This window comes from Staurois parvus, unplaced genomic scaffold, assembly GCF_062004578.1.
Source record: "Staurois parvus isolate SC_StPar_1 unplaced genomic scaffold, SC_StPar_1.0 ptg001349l, whole genome shotgun sequence".
NCBI classification, from domain to species: domain Eukaryota; kingdom Metazoa; phylum Chordata; class Amphibia; order Anura; family Ranidae; genus Staurois; species Staurois parvus.
The window spans coordinates 2386899-2412376 of record NW_028319145.1 but is presented as its reverse complement, the minus strand read 5'-3'; the positions used below and the strand labels follow the sequence as shown (position 1 = coordinate 2412376).

Genomic DNA, 25478 nt, shown 5'->3' with positions numbered 1-25478 from the left:
CAATGCATCAGTTAAAACCTAAATTTAATCTGCTTAGATTTTACCTGTGGACGGGGTTATTCAAATGTCAAACATGTCTTGATGTTGGCTTTGAGTTGTAGGCATTCCTTGAGGCTGCTCTAGGTAACACCACTTGATTTTGATCCATGACTGAAAGAACTGAAATCCAATGAATGAAAAGGACCAGACAGGGACAGTCAGGCTGAGAAGGAAAGATAAGTACAGGAGAGGAACCCTGTATAGCTGTGCAAGACTGAAGGCAAAGCTAGAGCTTAGCTTTAACTTATAAAAAATCCTAGAACTAATTTTTTGGATTAAAAGCAGGTCTGAAATGTAGGAACACGCACAGCTGCCATTCCTAGTTCTCTCCTGCAAGGTTAAAGAACGTTCTCACAGACTTATGAAGTCTCATTATGGTCATGAAGGGGTTAGAGGTCACAACAAACGTATAGTCACACTTACCAGTCCAATGCATTTTTTTAATATGCTCCACACGCTGAAATTATTTCTAGAGATCATAGGGGCTGGCAGGGAGGTCCTAGAAGACAATGAAGAAAATATTAGAAGTGCAGACGTTTGTAAATAAAGCACACAAAGACAGAAGGTAATTGTTATCATCAGGGGCGGACTGACCATTGGAGAACTCAGGCACTGCCCGAGGGCCCGGGGTCAGTAGGGGGCCCCATGAGATGTCCCTGGAACCTTTCATAGGCTTTTTGGGTGTGGTTTGAGTGTGGACGAGGAAACAGGGGCCCCATGATCCTCTATTGCCCGGGGGCCCCATGAGTTGTCAGTCCACCCCTGGTTATCATGTTTAGGCCGCTTAATTGGGTAGAAGATGTGACAGAAGGAGGCTGAGCAGGGCAATCAATTTTTACTTTTTAAGAACCAAACTTAAGCAGATCCTGTTTTATTCCGAGGCAATTCCAAGTCAGCCGGGAAATAGAATAACACCAGCATTGACTATGCTGGCACCCGAGCCTCCCAGGAGACTTCTCTATAAAATTCTAAAGCCAAATCAACTGGCACATCTTGGTCTGCTCTGGAAGCAGACTGAGCAAGGCAGTCATTTTCTACCTTTAAAAGACAAAACTCAAGAATTCCTTCTATCTTCACAACTCAAAGCCAATCACTCAATAGATCATATATTAGGGGAGGGATGAAGATATCTCATAGTGAAGCACCCCAATAAAAAGAGAATATTCATAAAAGTGCTCAATCATAGTGCACAAGAATCATCGCCTATTTGAAAAAATTACAGATTGCCCCCTTAAGAAGAAACATCCATCCAGTGCACAGTAAGTAAAATGGCTGACCTCGTGCTTCCAGCATAATGATGTCATGCAAGCATGCCACTGACGCGTTTCGTCACAAACTGCGTAACTTCAGCTCGGCACAAGTACTACTCAGAGATTGTGTTGCATTTTTTCAATTGATACAAAGCTTTCCCTGACTGGACAAAGTGGAGAGGCAGGATGGTGACATCACACTCTTCCCTTCATCCAATCAAAGAATGCTTTGCATCTATTGAGAAAATGCAACGCAATCTCTGACGTTTGTTCCTGCCGAACGAGCGAACTCTTGTATTCGCAATGCAGCAGAGCAGCTCTTCAGCACAGGACCCAGAATTTAGTGGTGTGCCTACTATAGGGATTTCCAGCTTCCTATAGGGATTTCCAGCTTCCAGGGGGATTCCACAGGTATGGCATATGCATACTTTAATTGGTTCAAGCTGGACTAATGTAACTGTGTGTACACATCCATACCTGGAATTTTTTCTTTAAATACGTTTTGGAAGATGAATGCTTTCCCATCTGACAGTTCTTTTTGAACAGTCTGTCTAGATTCACCTTTAGCATGGAGGTAAAAGGTGATGCTATTTTATTATTGCGTCTGTTCATATTGTACTGAAGGTCTTCCAAACTGACCTCTTACATCAGCAGCCTTATCTTCACCTATCTGCTGATGTGGCAATGTTCAGGAGAGCACACAGTGTGATTCCCCCTTGGATAACAATCTCCCTCACACTCGGTCCTATCACAGTCAAGATGTATGTAAAGGCATAGCTTTGGATGGAGCGGTGGGCAGTTAGCGCCTCTGTCAGGTATTGTTTTGTGGTGTGTGTGTCCATGGGGACCTCTTGTATTCACGATGCAATGGGGCAGCCACTTGGCATAGGAATCGGAAGCTAGTGGAGATCGCCATTGTAGAGGTGGCTACTATAGTGGTTTTCAGCTTCCAGAAGGACCTCACATATGGTATATGGACCAATGTAACTATATAAAAATATCTATACCTGGAATTCTTCTTTAATAATTCCTGATTCTGAAGGGCAGTAACCAAAGAAAATTCAGTCTTTTGGAGTCCATCCAGGAGCTGATGAATTCTGACTGTCCACTACATATAACTACCCTTCTGAGTAAGCACTCCCTAGTGAAGAACAGTTGGCTAAGCTGCTATAGTATGGGGTGATGGTCTCTGCAGCCAGTTTTAGAATTCATAATGATCAGCTTGGGCAATAAATAACGAAACTATTAAGTCATATCAGCATAGCTATAAAACATAGGAACTCAAGCTATTTCCCAAAAGAAATCTCTACAACCCCTGAACTCTAAATGTCACTATGGCACCAAGAGACATCACCAGTCATTTCCATTTTAAAGAGGGGCTCCAGACGAATTAAAAAAAGTGTTTGAAAAGGTTCAGTTGATTAGCAGACCTCTGTGTATGACCGCTGAAAATTCCATCACTGTACTCCAAAGATACCTGTACTGAAAGCTATAATGGGGAAGCTGCTGAACTTTGGCTGTACTGAAGTCCTTGGGATAAGTACGACCCCCCCCCCCCCCCCCCCACACCTCACTGGTTAATGAGAACAGATTTCTTTGGCTCCCAAATCAGACATACTCAGCAATAGAATACTGAAAAGGACAAGTGGCCACAATCAGCTCTGTGTTTATTTCATTTTTTTAACAGTCCCAACTATGTATAAGTGTGAGGACACATTGAACAGAAAAGGTTGGTGCTTTTTCATCTTTCACATTATGTAGTTAGAAAGGATGCAAATAGTTCTCAATGGAATGGCACTCCAAAGTTTCTCATGATTAGATTAAAAAAAAAAAAAAAAAGAAGGGTTGCTCACAGGGGCAGACTGACAACTCATGGGGCCCCAAGGTAATAGGGGATCATGGGGCCCCTGTGTCCTTGCCCAAACTCAAAAAAGCCTATGAAAAAGGTATCGGGGCATCTCATGGGGCCCCCTACTGACCCAGGGCCCTCGGGCAGTGCCCGAGTTTCCAAATGGTCAGTCCGCCCCTGGTTGCTCATGCATCCCTGTATGCAAGTAATCACTTGGATGTGAGGTCACCAGGGTACAGCCGAAGCCTGTCATTGATTTGTACAGGTGGCTGCACACACATACCTGTCACTCCTGGTATTCGGCTCTCTGCACATGTGTGAATGAGTCCTTTGTTGTACCTCTGAGTGTGTGAATTCACCAAAAACTTATACTTGATGTCATTTACAGTTAATACCCCTTGGTATTTACTCTTTGGGTTTAGTAGTAGTTTATCAGCTTTAAACTGAACACAGGTACACTGAAGGGCTCATTCACATTGGCGCAGAGTCCCATAAAGCATGAAGAGCGATTTACTAAGGGTCCTTTCACACGGGCGGTTCATTTTTTTTCTTCAGTTCAGTCACTTTTTATCAAAGAAAAAGGATGAGTTTACATAAGTTTTTTCATCCATTTACATACGGTTTTTGCCCGTTTTTCATCTGTTTAGATCAGTTTTCATCTGTCTACATCCGTTTTTGGTCCGTTTACATCATCTTTTTTGTCCGTTCTGTTTTTTTGGGGGAAGAAAAATAGGGTTTCTTCCGTTCAAAAAAATGGATGTTAACAGATGCAAAAAGATGTTCATCCGTTTACATCCGCAAGTCCATAGAATTACATTGGGGTTCGTTTTTCATCCGTAAACAGACAAATGAAAAACGGACATATTGAACGCCCGTGTGAAAGAGGCCTAAATCTGTCTGTACTAGCACTGAGCTGTGTGCAGGCAGTCTATTTAAGTGAATGGATACTCATCGGCTGTATGGATTCACCCGCACAGCCACATTTGACATGTATGCATGGATGGTGCCCCAGACATAAGAGCTCGGCCAGGCTCCTGTTTCCTGTCAAACTGGGTTGTGTGGGTGAGTCTATACCAGGGGTAGGCAACCTGAGAGCCGCAGGACTACAAGTTCCATCATGCGTCTGCAAGTCATAGCTGTAACTGTCAGTTTTGTAATCTTTGCAATGCCTCATGGGAAATGTAGTTCCACAACAGCTAGAGAGCCGCAGGTTGCCTATCCCTGGTCTATACAGTCGATGTATATTCATTCTCTTAATGAAACTGACTACATGCAGCTCGGTGCTAGTACAGAAAAAAAAATTGAAAATGGATTTTCACGCTGTATGGGGCTCTGTGCTGATGAGAATGAGTTAAATCACCTCTTAACTGTCTCTCAGGGACTCCACCGGGGAGATCTCTGCAAAGAGTTCTTGGGTTTGCACATCAGCTCTCGGCTCTCAGTCTCCCACCTGGATGTTATATTTATTTTATATTATGGAGAATGTAACAGAAGGAAAAGATACGCACAAAAGTGGGAACACACATCCAAAACACCCACGTGGACAGAAACAGGATCTGGAATTATAACCTCACTGCTGGATTATCCAAGGCATAAAAGCAGTCAGGTGAAAGCTCAACCCACCACCCCCCATCTATTACATGGACAATGGACAGCAATATTAGGACACTATTCTTCCCAATGTTGGCATGCTATTCCTTCCACTGACACCAATGATGGGACACTATTCCTCCCACTGACACCAATGATGGGACGCTATTCCTTCCACTAACACCAATGATGGGACACTATTCCTCCCACTGACACCAATGATGGGGCACTATTCCTCCCACTGACACCAATGGTGGGACTTTATTCCTCCCACTGACACCAATGGTGGGACGTTATTCCTCCCACTGACACCATTGGTGGGACGCTATTCCTTCCACTAACACAAATGATGGGACGTTATTCCTCCCACTGACACCAATGATGGGACACTATTCGTCCCACTGACACCAATGATGGGACGCTATTCCTCCCACTGACACCAATGATGGGGCGCTATTCCTCCCACTGACACCAATGATGGGACGCTATTCCTCGCACTGACACCAATGATGGGAGGCTATTCCTCCCACTGACACCAATGATGGGACGCTATTCCTCCCACTAACACCAATGATGGGAGGCTATTCCTCCCACTGACACCAATGGTGGGACGCTATTCCTTCCACGGACACCAATGGTGGGACGTTATTCCTCCCACTGACACCAATGATGGGGCACTATTCCTCCCACTGATACCAATGATGGGGCACTATTCCTCCCACTGATACCAATGATGGGGCACTATTCCTCCCACTGATACCAATGATGGGGCACTATTCCTCCCACTGATACCAATGATGGGGCACTATTCCTCCCACTGATACCAATGATGGGGCACTATTCCTCCCACTGATACCAATGATGGGGCACTATTCCTCCCACTGACACCAATGATGGGGCACTATTCCTCCCACTGATACCAATGATGGGGCACTATTCCTCCCACTGACACCAATGATGGGGCACTATTCCTCCCACTGACACCAATGATGGGGCACTATTCCTCCCACTGATACCAATGATGGGGCACTATTCCTCCCACTGATACCAATGATGGGGCACTATTCCTCCCACTGATACCAATGATGGGGCACTATTCCTCCCACTGATACCAATGATGGGGCACTATTCCTCCCACTGATACCAATGATGGGGTACTATTCCTCCCACTGATACCAATGATGGGGCACTATTCCTACCACTGATACCAATGATGGGGCACTATTCCTCCCACTGACACCAATGATGGGGCACTATTCCTCCCACTGATACCAATGATGGGGCACTATTCCTCCCACTGACACCAATGATGGGGCACTATTCCTCCCACTGATACCAATGATGGGGCACTATTCCTCCCACTAATACTAATGATGGGGCACTATTCCTCCCACTGACACCAATGTTGGGACACTATTCCTCCCACTGAAACCAATGTTGGGACACCATACCTCCCCTAATACCAATTATGGGGCATTGATTACTCCCACTGATGCCAGGGTACTTTATCCTCCCATTGGCCTCAGTCCAGCCCCCCCCCCCCAAAGTTTGAAGGATAGTAAAGTAGCCCTTTGTCTAGAAAGTTTAGAGACCCCTGGTTTAGATTGCAGCCATCCCTTGAACGGCCAAAACAAGGACTGTGGAGAAATACCCTGATATAGTGAAGGCTGCAATACTGGTTCAGAGCTTTTTTGGCTGGTCACACCTGAGCACAAAAGTGGGATTAATGGACATCAGGTTAGTAAAACATTTTATATTTGTGATTGTGATTAAACAGTGGCTAAACATCCAACTCATGGAGAATGATGATCCAGAGTGTTGTTTAAAATCTTCATTATGCTATTCTAAATTCTGAAACATTTCATTTCATTGTGGCCTGCAACCCTTTACCAAATCACTTAAGTGGCCCCCACTCTTCAAAAGGTTGAACACCCCTGATGTAGAAGTTTAGTTTCAGTGAAGATCTGAGTTACACACCAAGCACCAGTATGATCCAGAAAAACTGTAGACAGAAAAACAAGCATTCCATGTCCTACTATCAATGGCCGTGGCACTTCACACTCGTCACACAAATGTCTTTTGACATAATAAATCACCTGTACTTCTTCAATCCATTCTCCTGGAGACTTCCCTCCTCATCGGGTGTCATGCTCTGGTTGGTGAGGGTCATGTCTGCGAGCCGCTGGTTGGTGTCGGCAAATTCTGCGGAGGAATTGTCAGAGTCTGTGCCTGTTGAGGAGAGAACAGAAAGTGTGATGTACGGATGTCACTGAACTCTGATCTCCTCGGAGGAAGCAGAAGGACAGCCTATTATTGGTGGTTTATTATTTTTTTTTGTTTCTTTCACAAGCTTCGGGGATATTGTGCAAGCGGCAGTGACACGCGGCTCTGGCACACTTCATCTAAAGTCCAGCCTTTACACGTTGTGAGCACAATTCTACAGGTACAACAAACACATTCCTCCCATGGATGATGATAAGGCTGCCAATGTCACCTCAATGGGCTGGAAAATGTGCAATTTAAAGGCCGATAAAAACATAATATTGTCAAATGGAAATCGAATATGTTCAAAGCGCTCATACATGACTGGCACACGTCATTCTGTCATTTAACGACACAAAATACATTTACGGGTTTTTTTTATCTGCAGCCAAACATTCCCTATATGCCAAATGAAATCTATTTTCCATCAGACCATGGTAACGGTGTTAAAGCAGAAGACACCACACTAATTATGTAATAATTGCTTTGCCAAAAAAAATTTGCTATTCTGTTAAGGCAGTCTTGTGATTTACACATCTACTTACCAAGTAGAAGAGAACACTTTTTTTTTCTATTAGGGCTTATGTACACTGCAGCTGATAAACTCACGTTTAGGATCTGTTCTGCGTTTTTTCAGCAGCCCCTGAACGCTCCCTAATGTTTTCCTATGTGTCCATGCAGGGGTGGACTGACAACTCATAGGGCCCCCAGACAATAGGGGATCATGGGGCCCCTGTGTCCTCGCCCACACTCAAACCACACCCAAAAAAGCCTATGAAAGGTACCAGGGGCATCTCATGGGGCCCCCTACTGACCCAGGGAAGTGATCGAGTGCTCGAATGGTCAGTCCGCCCGTGTCCATTTACACATTGTAGTTTACAGTCGTTTACAGGCAGTTGAGTTTACAGTATTTTTTTGAACGCAAAAAACTTGCGTTCAGACGTCGATTTTATCAGTGTTTCAAACACGACAAATCGCGTTTATAAGCGGTTTACATTTTTTTTAACTCTTCCAGTTCCCAATGCTGTCCAGAGCCTTTTTTCATCATGAAAAATGCATGCAAAGCGTTTTCAAGGTGCTCAGATGGACAAAACACTGAACACAGGATGTTCCTACCAAGCTGGTCACACATTGTAATCACCATTTACACCTCAGACCTCTCCCACCCTTGGAAACTAAAGATATTGTCTTAAAATAAAAACACAATAACAAGAGTTTCTGCTGACCACCAGCATAAGGGGGCAAAGTTCCACTGACCACCAGCACAAGGGGGCAAAGTGTCACTGACCACCAGCACAGGGGGGGGGCAAAGTGTCACTGACCACCAGCACAGGGGGGGGCAAAGTTCTACTGACCACCAGCACAAGGGGGCAAAGTTCTACTGACCACAAGCACAAGCTGTTAATAAAAACTAATGTATTAAAAATCACAGCCAGTCCAATATATATATCCTTGGCAGCGCACTGACTGCAAGTCAGGACTCATGATGTCATTGCCTGGCCTTTTCAAGCATGCACATGGCCCCTATGTGCGCTGTTATCTGATGCTCGGCTGTTGGGGCGACTTGGTTAGCACGCGGACAGAGGGCTCTGCGTGCCCGCTGCAGGACACGTGCCATAGGTTCGCCACCACTGGCCTAGAGTAACCCCTTTACCCTTCCTGCCCACTTTCCATCCTTCCACTCCCACCCCCTCCTCTCTCACAATCAGAAATGCTTTTTTTTATTACTTTTTTTGAGAACACATCCTGCACTCTTGCCTTGGCAAGAACAACAATATTTACCAGCCTCCTGAGATACTTCTCACACATCCCAGGAGGCCTTAATATATGGCTGTCTGCAAGGACCAGGAAGTGACAGCAAGTTCCCAATGAAATCAGAGAACGGCGGCACTAAAGCAAGTGAGCAAAAGCAAAGCAGTATTTTTTTTTTGTTTGGTTGTTTTTAGGTAGAACCCAACTAAATTGCAAAGGGTGATGGAGATAGGGGGGATAGTGCAATGTCGTCTACTTGCCCCTGCCTGCTGAATAGACAAATCTGGGACACCAGCACATAAAGTCATCCATATGCTTGTCTCTCCATGTTCACTTCATTAGGCTTACAATATTCTGTAATGTCTGAGATGATGGAAAAGTCTGGGGAGGATGGGAAAAGTCTGGGGATGGTGGAAAAGTCTGGGGATGGTGGAAAAGTCTGGGGATGGTGGAAAAGTCTGGGGATGATGGGAAAAGTCTGGGGATGATGGGAAAAGTCTGGGGATGGTGGGAAAAGTCTGGGGATGGTGGGAAAAGTCTGGGGATGGTGGGAAAAGTCTGGGGATGGTGGGAAAAGTCTGGGGATGGTGGGAAAAGTCTGGGGATGGTGGGAAAAGTCTGGGGATGGTGGGAAAAATCTGGGGATGGTGAGAAAAGTCTGGGGATGGTGAGAAAAGTCTGGGGATGGTGAGAAAAGTCTGGGGATGGTGGAAAAGTCTGGAGATGATGGAAAAGTCTGGGGATGATGGAAAAGTCTGGGGATGATGGAAAAGTCTGGGGATGATGAAAAGTCGGGGGATGATGAAAAGTCGGGGGATGATGAAAAGTCTGGGGATGATGAAAAGTCTGGGGATGATGAAAAGTCTGGGGATGATGAAAAGTCTGGGGATGATGAAAAGACTGGGGATGATGAAAAGTCTGGGGATGATGGAAAAGTCTAGGGATCATGGAAAGAAAACATGAGGTACTTACAATAACAACATCCAGAATACATGTAATCGTTTTAACAAAAATACATAAACGTTTCTTATTGCCCAAAAGTTCATCTTTACGTTTGCAGACAGGAAATGTCAGGCTTTGTATGCCCCCCAGTTTCTTATTAGCAGGAATTATTAAATAGCACAGCGCCTTTGATTTTGTACTTTCCTTTCTAAAAGGATGCTAGTAGATCTTCAGTCGAAGTTATATCTTTTTTTTTTAAATGCTCTCCTAGAATGTTGCAGTTATCTTACATTGGATTGTACTTCAGAACTTTTTCAATAAAAATATTGAACATCAATGGCAGACCACAGTCCAAACCCAGACCAAGTTACAGTCCTATCCACTCCACTGCGAGTGTCTCTCCCTGCTTCCTCCTACCCCTGCCCGGATGGCTTGTAGTCTCCAGAGTCATCTCTTGGGTTACCACCATCCACCCTACCACCACTGTCATTCACAGGTTGAATTTTACTGACCAGACTTCCATGAATTTTAATTCAATACCCCTGCTATAGCCGAGTCTGCTGGGGCTATTGACATCACAACCAAGATGGCGGCGCCCAGCAGCAGTTTCAGGGCTTATGTATGTCTACACAAGGGAGGCTTTTACTGGTAAATACATGCATAAAATATTAAATGCGCATTTAATGAGTATCTAACTGCTTTACACGCTAATTCTGTTCATGCATTTGAGGCAGTTTGGGACCCATGGGATACATATACCTCTGACTTGTACGCTCACATTGCTTGAGACTGATTGCCATCTCACTTTTCTGTATAGACATTGTATGTACCTCTGACCCTCTCATCGATGAGCCTGTTATTTTTTTTTTTTAGTTTTCTCTTCAATTGATTTATATTCACCTATAGAACTTGTTTGTTATAAATGCTTGAAAAACCAATAAAAGGATAATTAAAAAGAAAATTAAAAATACGCATTACTGCTGTTGAAATGAATTGTTTAGGAACTGGGTCTTTCTAAAGTCAATGAATTGTTTTGACCTGCAAAGCTAAAGTTCAGTTATGTATCTGTGGAACAAAAAAATAACCATGGCTCCCTGACAGCTGTACCACAGTCTGTTCCCATATGACCTTCTGGAATGCTCGGTGACATGAACACTAGGGGTTACTATCAGGCATTCGGAACTGCATGTTCAAATATGTATGTGAAAAGTCCATTGGCAATCCCGCAATAAACATTTTAATGCCAGTTAAGATTTTGAATTGTTATGATAAGATGTTCAGATACAAAAGATGGACTTTACAATTCCAGTCAATGTACAAGGAGTGCAGAGAATTTATAATGAACAGAGATAACACTACAGTCTGGCTGATAGAGAGATGATAATACAGTCTGAAGCAGGCCAGGAGCCATCTGATGGCCCCCCAGGCTACACTATCTTCAAGGGTCTTTATAAACTTGCAGGCTTCAGAAGAAGCTTCTGCTCTCACCTCAAAGGTGCAGGAGGGTGAATAGTGATCAGTAGAGGATTGCAACCCCATTGTGAGCATTGTCCTGCATTTATGTCAAGTCTATGAGGAGCTGTGATAGTCCAGGCTACAAACCTCAGGATGGGGAGGTTGAGGTATTTGAACAGGTCAAACATTTTAGAAGAATGCTCTCCTCGCAGATAAGCGGTGTGCTGCATCTTCCCTCTCCTAAACAATGGCACAACCCCAGGGTTCCCGATTAGGGCTCATGTACACTGCAGCTGATAAACTCAAGTTTAGGAGCTGTTCAGCCGTTTTTTCAGCAGCCCCTGAACTCTTCCTAATGTTTTCCTATGTGTCCATGTACACATCGTCGTTTACAGGCATTTGAGTTTACAGTCGTTTTTTTGAATGCAGAAAACTTGCGTTTAGCAGTCAATTTTATCAGCGTTTGAAACGCAAAATGCTTGCAAACACGGCAAATCGCGTTTATAAGCATTTGCATCTGAAATTTTTTTTTAACTCTTCCAGTTCCCGATGCTGTCCAGAGCCTTTTTTCATCATGAAAAATGCATGCAAAGCGTTTTCAAGGTGCTCAGATGGACAAAACACTGAACACAGGATGTTACTACCAAGCTTTTCACACATTGTAATGACCAATTCACACCTCAGACCTCTCCCACCCTTGGAAACAAAAGATATGTTAATGACCATTCACACCTCAAATTCCTCATGAAGACCCCCTGCCAGGTGGCCTTAATGACTGCCTCCACCAGACACCTTTCCCACCCTTGGAAACAAAAGAAATGTTAATGACCATTCACACCTCAGACCTCTCCCACCCTTGGAAACAAAAGATATATTAATGACCATTCACACCTCAGACCTCTCCCATCCTTGGAAACAAAAGATATATTAATGACCAATTCACACCTCAGACCTCTCCCACCCTTGGAAACAAAAGATTTGTTAATGACCATTCACACCTCAGACCTCTCCCACCCTTGGAAACAAAAGATATATTAATGACCATTCACACCTCAGACCCCTCCCACCCTTGGAAACAAAAGATATATTAATGACCATTCACACCTCAGCCCTCTCCCACCCTTGGAAACAAAAGATATGTTAATGACCATTCACACCTCAAATTCCTCATGAAGACCCCCTGCCAAGTGGCCTTAATGACTCTCTCCACCAGACCCCTTTCCCACCCTTCGAAACAAAAGAAATGTTAATGAGCAACTCACACCTAAGCTAATCTCAACACATACTGCTGTCTTTGCTTCTACTCTCTGTATTTCTCTGAAACAGTCTGAAATCGTTAATAATTTACCACTTTTCAATGCATTCTGGGCATTTGGGAGGTTCTCCTGTGCTTCTCTTTAAAAAACGCTTATAAATGCGTAATGCAAATGCGGCTAAACATACGTTTTTTTAACCTACGTTTTCCATCAGTCAGTTTCCAAGTGTCCCATGTACATGGGGCCTAATCTGTGTAAAAATACATTCGTTTTGTGTTTCATATTGGGCTATCATTCTATGCCATTACAGCAAACTGTTACTTGTACTAATTGTGTGTGATCTGTGAGACAGCCTTTAACAAGATGTGATACTAGCAACTAATCTTGGCCATACACTGATTGAAATTTGGCCCTGCTAAACCAGCCAAATTTTGATCTGTGTGTGGCTACCCCTACCCAAAGAGATAATTTAATTGACTTCTGTGGAAAGGACATGCTGTACATATTTATCAATCAGCTGCAGCCGCTGATTGTTGTATGCTGATAGCAGTGGGTATCGCTGTGAAGAGTACAGTGCCCCTGTGGTGGGGGTTGAGGAGGCGATCTCTTTCCAGCTCTGTGCCCACCTGCAGCAGCCCTTCTCCCAGATACCATTGGCTCCTGCTGCTGTCAGTCAAATCCTGTGAGCCGGGGGCGCAGTGAGCCAAGCTGTGTGCATCTATAGACATACACAGCCTGGCTTTGGATCGAGCCCACGTGAATGCGGATGGGGGACTCCAGAAGAGGAGGATCAGGGCTGCTGCATGCAAAACCATGAAAGAGCATGTTGGTTATTTTAAAAAAAGAAAAAAAGCCTTTATAATTACTTTAATTCAGGCATACAGTATATAGGATTGCCATCAGGTTCAAGACATCATTTTGTTTTAGGACAAAATGGACCAAACTTTGTAAAGCTGGCCACTTGCAGTTTTTGTTCACACGTTGTAGAAAAATTGTTCTTTAGAACGTCAACTAATTTAATTTGAAAGCCCTTAAAATGCAATCCCAGGTTTGGTTACAATATGTATGATATTTCCTGAATGAAAAACACATTTAGAATTTTGCTCCTTCCAGAAAAATCTTCCATCCTGCTCCTTTACATTTTTTCATCCCTACAGTCAAAAACGAACATCGATTTGTCCCCAACAATCAGAAAATCAAAACAAACATTTTAAAAATGAAAAACATTTTCTATTTAACTGGTGTATGGCTAGATTAACCAAGGAAGGGGATGATGTAGGATTTGTATTTATCTTGGAGGTATGTGGATGTAGATCTTGTACAAATGTCATCCTCTACAGTGGATATAAAAAGTCTACACACCCGTTTAAATGTCAGGTTTCTGTGATGGAAAAAAATGAGACAAAGATAAATAATTTCAGAACTTTTTCCACTTTTAATGTGACCTATAAACTGTACAACTCGGGTGAACAACAAACTGAAATCTTTTGGTGGGGGGGTAAATATAAAAAAACTAAAATAATGTGATTGCATAAGTGTGCACACCCTCTTATAACTGGGGATGTAGCTGTGTTCAGTCTTCCTCCTCCAACTTCCAGACTCCTGCCCGGAAGCAAGACCCCACTTCCTTCTCCAGGGCCCCCTCCCAGGCTGCAGAGCACCTCTCAGCACTCCATCTTTCACACAACTCCCCTGCCAGCCAGGCTCTGTCATATTCATGGGCTGGTCTGCCACACTGCTAGACCTCCTGCCTGGGATCGGCCAGATTTCCCATGAATATGCAGACCAACCCCTCTACCTACTGGCTTCTAGAAGCTTCTTAGTTTCTAGAACAGTGGGAGGTGCCAGAGGACTGACCTACAGAGCCCTCCAGCCTTGACCTGAAGTAGCCCTCCAGCCTTGACCTGAAGTAACCCTCCAGCCTTGACCTGAAGTAACCCTCCAGCCTTGACCTGAAGTAACCCTCCAGCCTTGACCTGAAGTAACCCTCTTACTAAAACCCAGGCATCTAGCAAGCCTCTAACTACTCTCAACAACTATGTACACCAGAAGGCGCTACAACTGCTTATAACTGTCAGCTGTTTAAACTTTAGAGCAGGGGTAGGCAACCTGCGGCTCTCTAGCTGTTGTGGAACTACATTTCCCATGAGGCATTGCAACATTACAAAACTGACAGTTACAGCTATGACTTGCAGAGGCATGATGGAACTTGTAGTCCTGCAACAGCTTAAGAGCTGCAGGTTGCCTACCCCTGCTTTAGAGGAATGGGTATATTTGAAAAAGTATACATCAAACAGAAGGCACTCACTAAGCAACCTCGGAGCCAAAGCTTGATCTTGTGAAACCTTGCAAGCTCTGTCTATTTCTAGCGGCAATATGGAGTATAAACTAAAACAAAGGGTTTTTTTTTCAAATTTTTGTAATTTTTTTTTAAAGAAATTACAGAAAAAAAAACTCAAGAGAGCGAAAACAGTAAACAAACCAAAAAAGGCCCAACCCAATGAGAAGAGGGGGGCCGAGCCACAGTTTTGTGTGTGAATAGACACACGGAGCAGTGGGTGCCCCCATAGCAAGCTGGTTGCTGTGGGGGCACTCGACAAGAAGAGGAGGATCCAGGCTGCTCTGTGCAAAACCAATACACACAGCAGGTAAGTATAGACATGTTTGTTATTTTCAGAAAAAAAAAACATTTAAGCCTTTTTCGCTTTAAATATTTCCTTTACAGGAATTACTTAGTTTTACATTTTTTTTTAAATAACATGTGCTTTAAAAAAGATTTTTTGCACAATAAAGTGAAGTGCATTCTGTGTTTTAGATTACAAATTCACCTGTCCGTTACTGGTCTTCCCTGCAAAAAGCATTCCTTCCAGTGCATTCCACCGCAGCTCTGCTCCTCCACTCGCTTTAGGAGTTCAGCACCAGGTTCTGATGCCTGAGAATGAAGAGCCCTCGAAGGGCTTTACAGCATTTATTTGGAAGCTCTTTTACAACTTGCAAAATAAGCGAATAAAATATTAAGCAGCGCACCTCTTAAAAAGCTCAATGCTAATAAAAAGTAGCAATACCCAAAGCCAAAACAAAAGGTCTTTTGGGGGGCAGCTCGGCACCAAAGTACGCATTAATTCGAACAATTCTACAGTCGTCTCTGGAAACAGATTTTGTTTTTTTAGGAGATGAGATTATTATTCGGGGACGGAGATCGGCGTTTGAAATTCTTTTTACAAATGCTAAATAGTTGGTTTACTTATTCATTTATTACCCGTTTTGCATTTGCTGACAAGAAGTGACGAGTGCTGTACTTTACCCCGAATATTCAGAGCTTGTTAAAGTAAAGTGAGGCCTGTGTTTGGTGAGCTGCAGATAATATCTACAAATGTATAGACTATGACAGAGGGAGGCACGGATGGACGACATCTGAGCGGGGGCATGAGATTAGCCATAAGGATATGAAAACAACAGAGGTATCATGTATTTTTCATTGAGAAGATAATAAATTATTTTTCAGCGGACAGATAAATACAGAAAATCTCAGGCCTAATTACTAGCGAGGAATTATTTAAAGCTCAGATGATGATTAAATTACTTTTTAATGTGTATCTAAGTCTGAAACTTTTTATTTTGGTTTTGATTAGAGTTGAGACGGATTATTTATTTATTTCAGGTACTTCTATAGCACCGTCAATTTACGCAGCGCTTTACATATATATTGTGCATTCACATCAGTCCCTAACCCTCAAGGGGCGTACAATCTAAGGTCCCTAAACCTCAAGGGGCGTACAATCTAAGGTCCCTAACCCTCAAGGGGTGTACAATCTAAGGTCCCTAACCCTCAAGGGGCGTACAATCTAAGGTCCCTAACCCTCAAGGGGCGTACAATCTAAGGTCAGTAACCCTCAAGGGGCGTACAATCTAAGGTCCCTAACCCTCAAGGGGTGTACAGTCTAAGGTCCCTAACCCTCAAGGGGGGTACAATCTAAGGTCCCTAACCCTCAAGGGGGGTACAATCTAAGGTCCCTAACCCTCAGGGGGTGTACAATCTAAGGTCCCTAACCCTCAGGGGGTGTACAATCTAAGGTCCCTAACCCTCAAGGGGGGTACAATCTAAGGTCCCTAACCCTCAAGGAGAGTACAATCTAAGGTCCCTAACCCTCAAGGAGCGTACAATCTGAAGTCCCTAACCCTCAAGGGGCGTACAATCTAAGGTCCCTAACCCTCAAGGGGCGTACAATCTAAGGTCCCTAACCCTCAAGGAGCGTACAATCTAAAGTCCCTAACTCCCATACATACACATACTAGGGACAATTTAGACAGGATCCAATTCACCTATCAGCATGTCTTTGGAGTGTGGGAGGAAACTGGAGTACCCGGAGGAAACCCACGCAGGCACAGGGAGAACATGCAAACTCCAGACAGGTGGTGCCGTGGTTGGGATTCGAACCAACGACCCTAGTACTGCCAGGTGGAAGTGCGAACCATTTAGCCATTGTGCTGCCCCTATTCTATTCTACTTGTCCTGGTGACTCCTAATGCTGGGACCAGGGGCGGACTGACCATTTGGAAACTCAGGCACTGCCCAAGGGCTCGGGGTCAGTAGGGGGCCCCGTGAGATGCCCCTGGTACCTTTTTCATAGGCTTTTTTGAGTTTGGGCAAGGACACAGGGGACCCATGATCCCCTATTGCCTGGGAGCCCCATGAGTTGTCAGTCCGCCCCTGGCTGGGACTGAAAGTGAAGGCAAAATCTGGAGCTTCCAAAATAGATTTCCCTCACTCTGGAGAGATCACTTCCTATTGTGTCAATGGAATGGGACGGAAAATCTCCCCTATAGGACAAAAAAAAAAAAAAAAAAAAAATCTGACGGGTTTAAATTCTTCCCTACTCCAGAATGACTAAGTTTTGGTTTTAGAGATACTTTAAAAAAAGAAGTACAGCAAAAACGTTTAGTCCATTTTTCTCTTGTAGGTCACAGGAGCATTCCTGTGACCCAGGGTCAGCTGACAGTGGACTATAAGCCTGCTACCAGCTAACATGGCAGAGCCACTCCAGGCTCTGGAGGGATCCCGACACTATTGTTAGGATCCACCCAGCTGCTAGACTGACAGCTGGCCCTGCCTCTCAATGTAAGGTTGAGAAGCAGAGCCAGCTGCACCCGCCCTCTCCCCAGCTCAGAGTTCCAAGGAGGAGCAGAGCAGAGAGTGGCGACTGACAGCTTGGGAACTGAGAAATCAGTGGTCATGTGATCGCTCAGTGCTCGGTCTTAAAACAGACAAGGGACAACTGCAGCATCATACCAATGCTGCAGCATAGACATGAGTATGTGTGCATCAGCAGCTGCATCAAGTCAGATAGAGTCCACCTCATTATCTGGTCAATGTTCAGAATCATCTAGTACTTTCCTCCCCAGCCTGACTGTCCCAAGCCCACCCCTTTCATTCACTGGATTTTCGTTCTGTATCAGGTATGAATCTGTAGCAGTTATATCAGAGAGAGAGAGAGAGAGAGAGAGGGGGGGGGGGGGGGGGCAGAGAGAGGGGGGGGAAAGAAGGTTTAGATTTAAATACACTTTACACCATGAATATTTGTAAGGAAGTGTAGACTGGGAACAGCAGGGGCCTTGTTCATTTGAAATTCACCTGAGGGCTGCAAAGAGGAAGCGTGGGAGATGCACATGGCCTAAAAAAGACAGACATGCCTGGTGTATATGGCTTACTACAAATTATCTGCAGTCTCTAATAACCAAAAACATCCACAATGTTAGCCAGAGACCATGTGATTCACACGGTCTAGACTTTGAGGGGGGCTTAGCAGCAGTTTTATTCTTCCTGACAAGACTACTGGATACGGTTATATCCACTGAATCAAGTGTGCCAATCCCTCCACTCGCTCAACGAATAAAATTCAAAATACTAACAACTTACAAAGCCATCCACAACTCTGCCCCCAGTTACATCACCAACCTGGTCTCAAAATATCAACCAAACCACTCTCTTCGATCCTCCCAAGACCTTCTGCTCACTAGTTCCTGTGTCACTTCCTCCCATGCTCGCCTCCAGGACTTCTCCCTGAGGAAGAGGCAAGTCCTGGAAACGTGTCAGCCTATTGGATGTCTACACTCCCTATTGCGGACTGTTGACCCAGCTGTTCTTTTATGACGTGCCTTGACTTTATTGTCGTTTGTGAGTACAACACCTACTTTATTTCTCATTAAACATTTTTTATGGTAATGCGCTAGGCCTGTGCACCCTTCTCTTTGTTCTTTCCTCATTCAGTATATTTGGATTCTCCCGGTCTATTTGAGGGCAGCAAGGTGTGCATATTCCAGGACATTCTTAATGTGGTTGTAGCCTGCATCGAGTCCATCCCCAAGCGCAGGAGCATTTGTGTTTGCTGGTTCTCAGTACTTTCTCTGTACCCACTGTCAGGAATGGACTTGCCAATAATGGTGGGACTCACCTGCCTTGTGGGCTGCAGTACCAGGGCTGGCCAGCGGGTGCTCTCAGCAATCAGAGACTCACCCCTGCAATCAGCCAAACACCTGAAGCTGATTGCAGGGGTTGTATTTAAGGAATGGCCAGACTCACAGTCAGGGCCTTGGTGTGTGTTTTTCCATGGGCCCCTGTATCTTGTATCCTGTAGTCCTGTTCCTGCCTGACTTGTTGCCGACCCTGCCTGATCCTGACCTCTGCTGACTTCTCCTGTTTGATCACTGGCTTGTGACCCTGACCATTCTCTGCCTGACCCTCTGTACCGCGCTGCCCGTGAGTTACTGAACCCAGCTTGTGACCCCGACCACTCTCCCGTCTGTTCCTGGTACTCCGTTTGCTACTGACCCGGCCTGCCCGACGACTCTTGCATTGTATGTATTGTTATCTGTGGGTGGTTTGGTTTGTTTGCACTGTGTTTAGGTTTAGTTTTGCACTGTGTTTTGTATTGTTAGTCTTAATAAACTATATTGTTTATAACATATCTGAAGCCTGCGTTTCCCTGTGTCAGTCCACACCCCTCTGTTCATACCTGGAGCCCTGACACCCACGTGGGAGATTTCTTTTCACTTCCTCTCTAGATGATAGATATGGGATAGAACAGCAATGGCCGTATACGGCCTGGCGGACCTTTTAATCCGGCCCGCGGAGCGTGCTAAAAAAAAAACACAGCCAGGGCAGGCAAACATTGGCTGTCAGGATGTGTGTAGGCGGGGCAGCGTGACGAACATGAAGGGAGCTAGGCTCCTCTCACAGTCCGCCCTGAAGACCGGAACGGCGCGGGAACACGGCGAGAGGAACACGCGGAGCAAAGGTAAGTGAATTGACACAGGGGGGACTTGGCTTACTACTTGGGGGGGAATAGTACTGTGGGGGATGAAATACTATATGAGGGATGAAATACTATATGAGGGATGAATTAATATGGGGGATGAATTAATATGGGGAATGAATTACTATATGGGGGATGAAATACTATATGAGGGATGAATTAATATGGGGGATGAATTACTATATGGGGGATGAATTACTATATGGGGGATGAATTACTATATGGGGGATGAATTACTATCTACTCTTGGTCCGGCCCCCGAGTCCAATATATGAACCCATTGCGGCCCTCAAATCAAAAAGTTTGCCCACCCCTGGGATAGAACATGAACAGAAGAAAATGTCCCAATGGATGTGCTATCCCTTTCAAAATCTAGCCAAGACTAGGAAAGAAAGTAGTTTAGTAGTACCTAGAGTTGGGCTTCAAAAGGAGTCGTTTCCATATTTCCTGCCTACCTGAAAACATGGCATTTATTGAAAAAAAATATATATTCCTGAAACATGATCACTTACCTGTAATGGCATCAAAAAACTCTTCCTCGCTGTTCATCCTTCTCTGCTGAGTTGTCTTCTATCCAGCACAATTACTGCATCTTCTCGGGGTTCAACAATCCAGCTGGGGGCTAACTGGGACTGTGCCCGACTGTATTCCTTCTGACCCTAAAAAAACGAAAAACAAAAACTATTTTATTACTTTATAACTGACATAGAACTCATTTAAACCCATTTCAAACATCCATGTTACCGGATGGCTTTATTTTTGTCAATTTGTTTTCATAAAAGTTCTTGCCGATGCCTAGAAGGGCTGAAGCATGAGAGAGCTAAGATCTTTATCTGTTGTTTCTTCCTCATCAGAATATTTCATCTTACTGATTATGTAAAGTCTGTGTGAAGTTTCTTGTTGGCAAACAGTTACCCAAGGCTGACTGAAAAACGCAGAAACAGCAAGTTACCATCAAGAATGATTTCTTGTGATCAGATCGCCGACTGAAATACAAACATTTTTTTATGTGGGGCCCTTTCTAATCTAGATAAAGGCAAGGCTTTTCACTCCAACATCCTCATCTGAGAGAATAAATCAAATTCAAAAAGGAATCCATGCAGTAATGCTTAAACATGAGGATGGCCACAGGCAGGCGGAGGGTACATTATTGGAATGATGGGATCTGCTGTAGTTCTGCATATATATTATTTATATTGTTTTACGGTTTTATCTGCCAGAGGATTTGTAATTATGTACAGCCAGTCTTGCGATTCTCTCGAGAGGCTATCAAGTATGATCACTCCAGATGCCAGTTAAAATGATCATAATGGTTAATGTTTAACCGTGTACCCCTTCAATTCCCACAACGTGTTGGCTTTTATATAATGTACAAAATAAGTCAGGCACCAGCAACCCCCCCAGAACACAATGACATTTGTGCTGGCATCCACTGCTACTGGCTGTAATTGACAGCTCACTAGGCTGTCAATTAGAAAGCCTGACCCACCCACCTCCCTGACGTAAATGAAAGCTCAGTGGTGGCTGAGGACATCGGTGTGCTGTGCAAAATGGTTTGGGGATGACCTGAGGTCTTCAGTACGTGCATTGAGACTAATCTGAGATCTGAAGTGTATGTAGTGGGACTGACCTTGAGGTCTGAAGTGCATGCATTGGGGCAGATCTGAGTGAAGTGAATGTACTGGTACTGGGGCTGATCTGAAGTCTGAAGTGAATGCGCTGGATCTGATCAGAGGTCTGAAGTGAATGCGTTGGGGCTGATCTGAGGTCTGAAGTGAATGCGTTGGGGCTGATCGGAGGTCTGAAGTGCATGCATTGGGGCTGATCGGAGGTCTGAAGTGCATGCATTGGGGCTGATCGGAGGTCTGAAGTGAAGGCACTGGAGCTGATCTGAGGTCTGAAGTGCATGCATTGGGGCTGATCGGAGGTCTGAAGTGTATGGATTAGGGCTGATCGGAGGTCTGAAGTGCATGCATTGGGGCTGATCGGAGGTCTGAAGTGCATGCATTGGGGCTGATCGGAGGTCTGAAGTGCATGCATTGGGGCTGATCGGAGGTCTGAAGTGCATGCATTGGGGCTGATCGGAGGTATGAAGTGAATGCACCGGGGCTGATCTGAGGTCTGAAGTGAATGCACTGCGGCTGATCTGAGGTCTGAAGTGAAGGCACTGGGGTTGATCGGAGGTCTGAAGTGAAGGCAGTGGGGTTGATCGGAGGTCTGAAGTGAATGTACCGGGGCTGATCTGAGGTCTGAAGTGAAGGCATCGGGGCTGATCTGAGGTCTGAAGTGAAGGCATCGGGGCTGATCTGAGGTCTGAAGTGAAGGCATCGGGGCTGATCTGAGGTCTGAAGTGAAGGCATCGGGGCTGATCTGAGGTCTGAAGTGAAGGCATCGGGGCTGATCTGAGGTCTGAAGTGAAGGCACCGGGGCTGATCTGAGGTCTGAAGTGAATGCGCTGTGGCTGATCTGAGGTCTGAAGTGAATGCGCTGGAGCTGATCTGAGGTCTGAAGTGAATGCGCTGGAGCTGATCTGAGGTCTGAAGTGAAGGCACTGGGGCTGATCTGAGGTCTGAAGTGAAGGCACCGGGGCTGATCTGAGGTCTGAAGTGAATGCGCTGTGGCTGATCTGAGGTCTGAAGTGAATGCGCTGGAGCTGATCTGAGGTCTGAAGTGAATGCGCTGGAGCTGATCTGAGGTCTGAAGTGAATGCGCTGGAGCTGATCTGAGGTCTGAAGTGAAGGCACTGGGGCTGATCTGAGGTCTGAAGTGAAGGCACTGGGGCTGATCTGAGGTCTGAAGTGAAGGCACTGGAGCTGATCTGAGGTCTGAAGTGAAGGCACTGGGGCTGATCTGAGGTCTGAAGTGAAGGCACTGGGGCTGATCGGAGGTCTGAAGTGAAGGCACTGGGGCTGATCGGAGGTCTGAAGTGAATGCACCGGGGTGGATCTGAGGTCTGAAGTGAATGCACCGGGGTTGATCTGAAGTCTGAAGTGAATGCACTGGGGTTGATCTGAGGTCTGAAGTGAATGCACCGGGGCTGATCGGAGGTCTGAAATGCATGCATCAGGGTAAACATATTTTGTCTGAACACCTACTAATTATATTGCACCTAATTGTATTGGTAACAGCAAGTTAACTGCTTTATGTATTATAATATAACTAATAGTCTTCCCTCGCCGTCCGCGGTACAACTATAAAAACTGAACACAAGCTAAGACTGTTCTATATTAATCCAGCATGCCAACAGTCCAATGCCTGTGAATATGACACTTAAATGTGGAAAGGGTAGCCAACCCTGGTCTATGGGCTCTGAAATTCACAGAAGAATATTTTCGGGCTTTATAGCTGCATAAAGGATGAAATGTAATTTGTCCTGAGGCTCTGGGACAAGTACTAGAAAAGACCTAGAAGTCAGACGGATGGCTTGGGACTTTTAGCAAATCTGTAATCTTTGTCTTTCGTGAGACTAAGAGAAATAATCGCATTTCTTTGATTGTTCTATCAAATCCTGGACGCGGCTGCAAACTGAGGGAGGAAGGTCATTTGTGATCAAATTACAAAACCGCTGGCAATGCGATTGTGAACGGCACATCAGCTCCAATCCAACGGGAGTTCCACTTTACGGCGATTTGCTGCCTTTCTCCACTTTCTCTTTCTTCTTCTCTTCACATTAAAATTTGTACTTTTTGTCAAGTTTTCCATCCTGTAAGAGTTTCCAAGTGAGCAGCTGTTACCGAGGCAACCTGTGTTGTTTTAATGGGGAAGTCATTTTAATTTCCCTAGGGAGAGGGATGAATGACAACTCCAAAAAACACGTTAAACAAAACAGAAAAATAGATTGAGATTTCCCCGGGGCTGATGTACAAAGAATACCTTTTTTCTGACTGGCAAATGGAGGAGAATTGTTAATGCAGCACAATGATGGTTTTATGGTGCCTGTGCCACAGCTTCACACAAAGAGCATGCTAGAGCAAGACTTGAAGAGGACCTGTCAGCAAAAAACAAACCGCCACTTCCCACCACCTTCCTGGAAGTTCTAGCAGAAGCCATGAAGAACCGAAGCTGGCCATGCACGGATCGAGTTTTGGCTGATTGCTGATGAATTGCCTGACCTTTGTTCCATGGGTGGCCCTGCAGCCACCATCCGGCAAAAGTTGAATTTTTAATCGATTTTCATGGAAGGAGTGGAGCTGAAAATCATCTGCTGAACAGGACTTGCATTCAGTCAGATACAAGGGATGCCGGGTAGAACAAGAAAACACTTTAGGCTGGGTGCACACTGTGAGCTTTCTTTGTTCATCTAGCACAGTGGTCTCCAAACTGCAGCCCTTTGCGTGCTCTTATCCCACCCTCGCGGCATTATTCCCCACCACTGTCAGCAAGAGTGGGGCACAGTTCCAGCCACTGACACCGACAATGGGGCACTATTATTCCCACTCAACCTAATGATGGGGCAATAATCATCCCACTGACACCAGTAATGGGGCACTATTGGTCCCACTGACACCAGTAATGGGGTACTATTCCTTCCACTGACACCGGTAATGGGGTACTATTCCTCCCACTGACACCAGTAATGGGGCACTATTCCTCCCTCTGACACCAGTAATGGGGCACTATTCTTCCCACTGACACCAGTAATGGGGTACTATTCCTTCCACTGACACCAGTAATGGGGCACTATTCCTCCCCCACTGACACCAATGATGGGACACTATTCCTCCCACTGACACCAATGATGGGGCACTATTCCTCCCATTGATACCAATGATGGGGCACTATTCCTCCCATTGATACCAATGATGGGGCACTATTCCTCCCACTGATACCAATGATGGGGCACTATTCCTCCCACTGATACCAATGATGGGGCACTATTCCTCCCACTGATACCATTGATGGGGCACTATTGCTCCCACTGATACCAATGATGGGACACTATTCCTCCCACTGACACCAATGATGGGACAATATTCCTCCCACTGACACCAATGATGGAGCACTATTCCTCACACTGACACCAAAGATGGGGCACTATTGCTCCCACTGATACCAATGATGGAGCACTATTCCTCCCACTGATACCAATGATGGGACACTATTCCTCCCACTGACACCAATGATGGGGCACTATTCCTCCCACTGATACCAATGATGGGGCACTATTCCTCCCACTGAGACCAATGATGGGACACTATTCCTCCCACTGATACCAATGATGGAGCACTATTCCTCCACTGATACCAATGATGGAGCACTATTCCTCCCTCGGACACCAATGATGGAGCACTATTCCTCCTCCTGATACCAATGATGGGGCACTATTCCTTCCACTGACACCAATGATGGGGCGCTATTCCTCCCCTGATACCAATGATGGGGCACTATTCCTTCCACTGACACCAATAATGGGGCACTATTCCTTCCACTGACACCAATGATGGGGCACTATTCCTCCCACTGACACCAATGATGGGGCACTATTCCTCCCACTGATACCAATGATGGGGCACTATTCCTCCCACTGACACCAATGATGGGGCACTATTCCTGCAACTGACACCAATGATGGGGCACTATTCCTCCACTGACACCAATGATGGGCACTATTCCTCCCACTGACACCAATGATGGGGCACTATTCCTCCCACTGACACCAATGATGGGGCACTATTCCTCCCACTGATACCAATGATGGGACACTATTCCTCCCACTGACACCAATGATGGGGCACTATTCCTCCCACTGATACCAATGATGGGGCACTAT

General features: G+C 45.2%; 1 protein-coding gene across 4 annotated transcripts in view; it reads right to left on the bottom strand.

The window, feature by feature from the left end:
- OSBPL2 (oxysterol binding protein like 2) overlaps positions 1 to 25478 on the bottom strand; it is a 149146-nt gene that overhangs the window by 38222 nt on the left and 85446 nt on the right. For all 4 annotated transcript variants that reach the window (XM_089661518.1, XM_089661521.1, XM_089661520.1 and 1 more), the window contains exons 2-4: positions 20221 to 20367; positions 6825 to 6957; positions 463 to 538 (exon numbers count right to left, since the gene is read on the bottom strand). In XM_089661518.1, the coding sequence (XP_089517644.1) occupies positions 463 to 538; positions 6825 to 6957; positions 20221 to 20257 (246 nt within the window). In that variant the 5' untranslated portion in view covers positions 20258 to 20367. The remainder of the gene's footprint in view (positions 1 to 462; positions 539 to 6824; positions 6958 to 20220; positions 20368 to 25478) is intronic.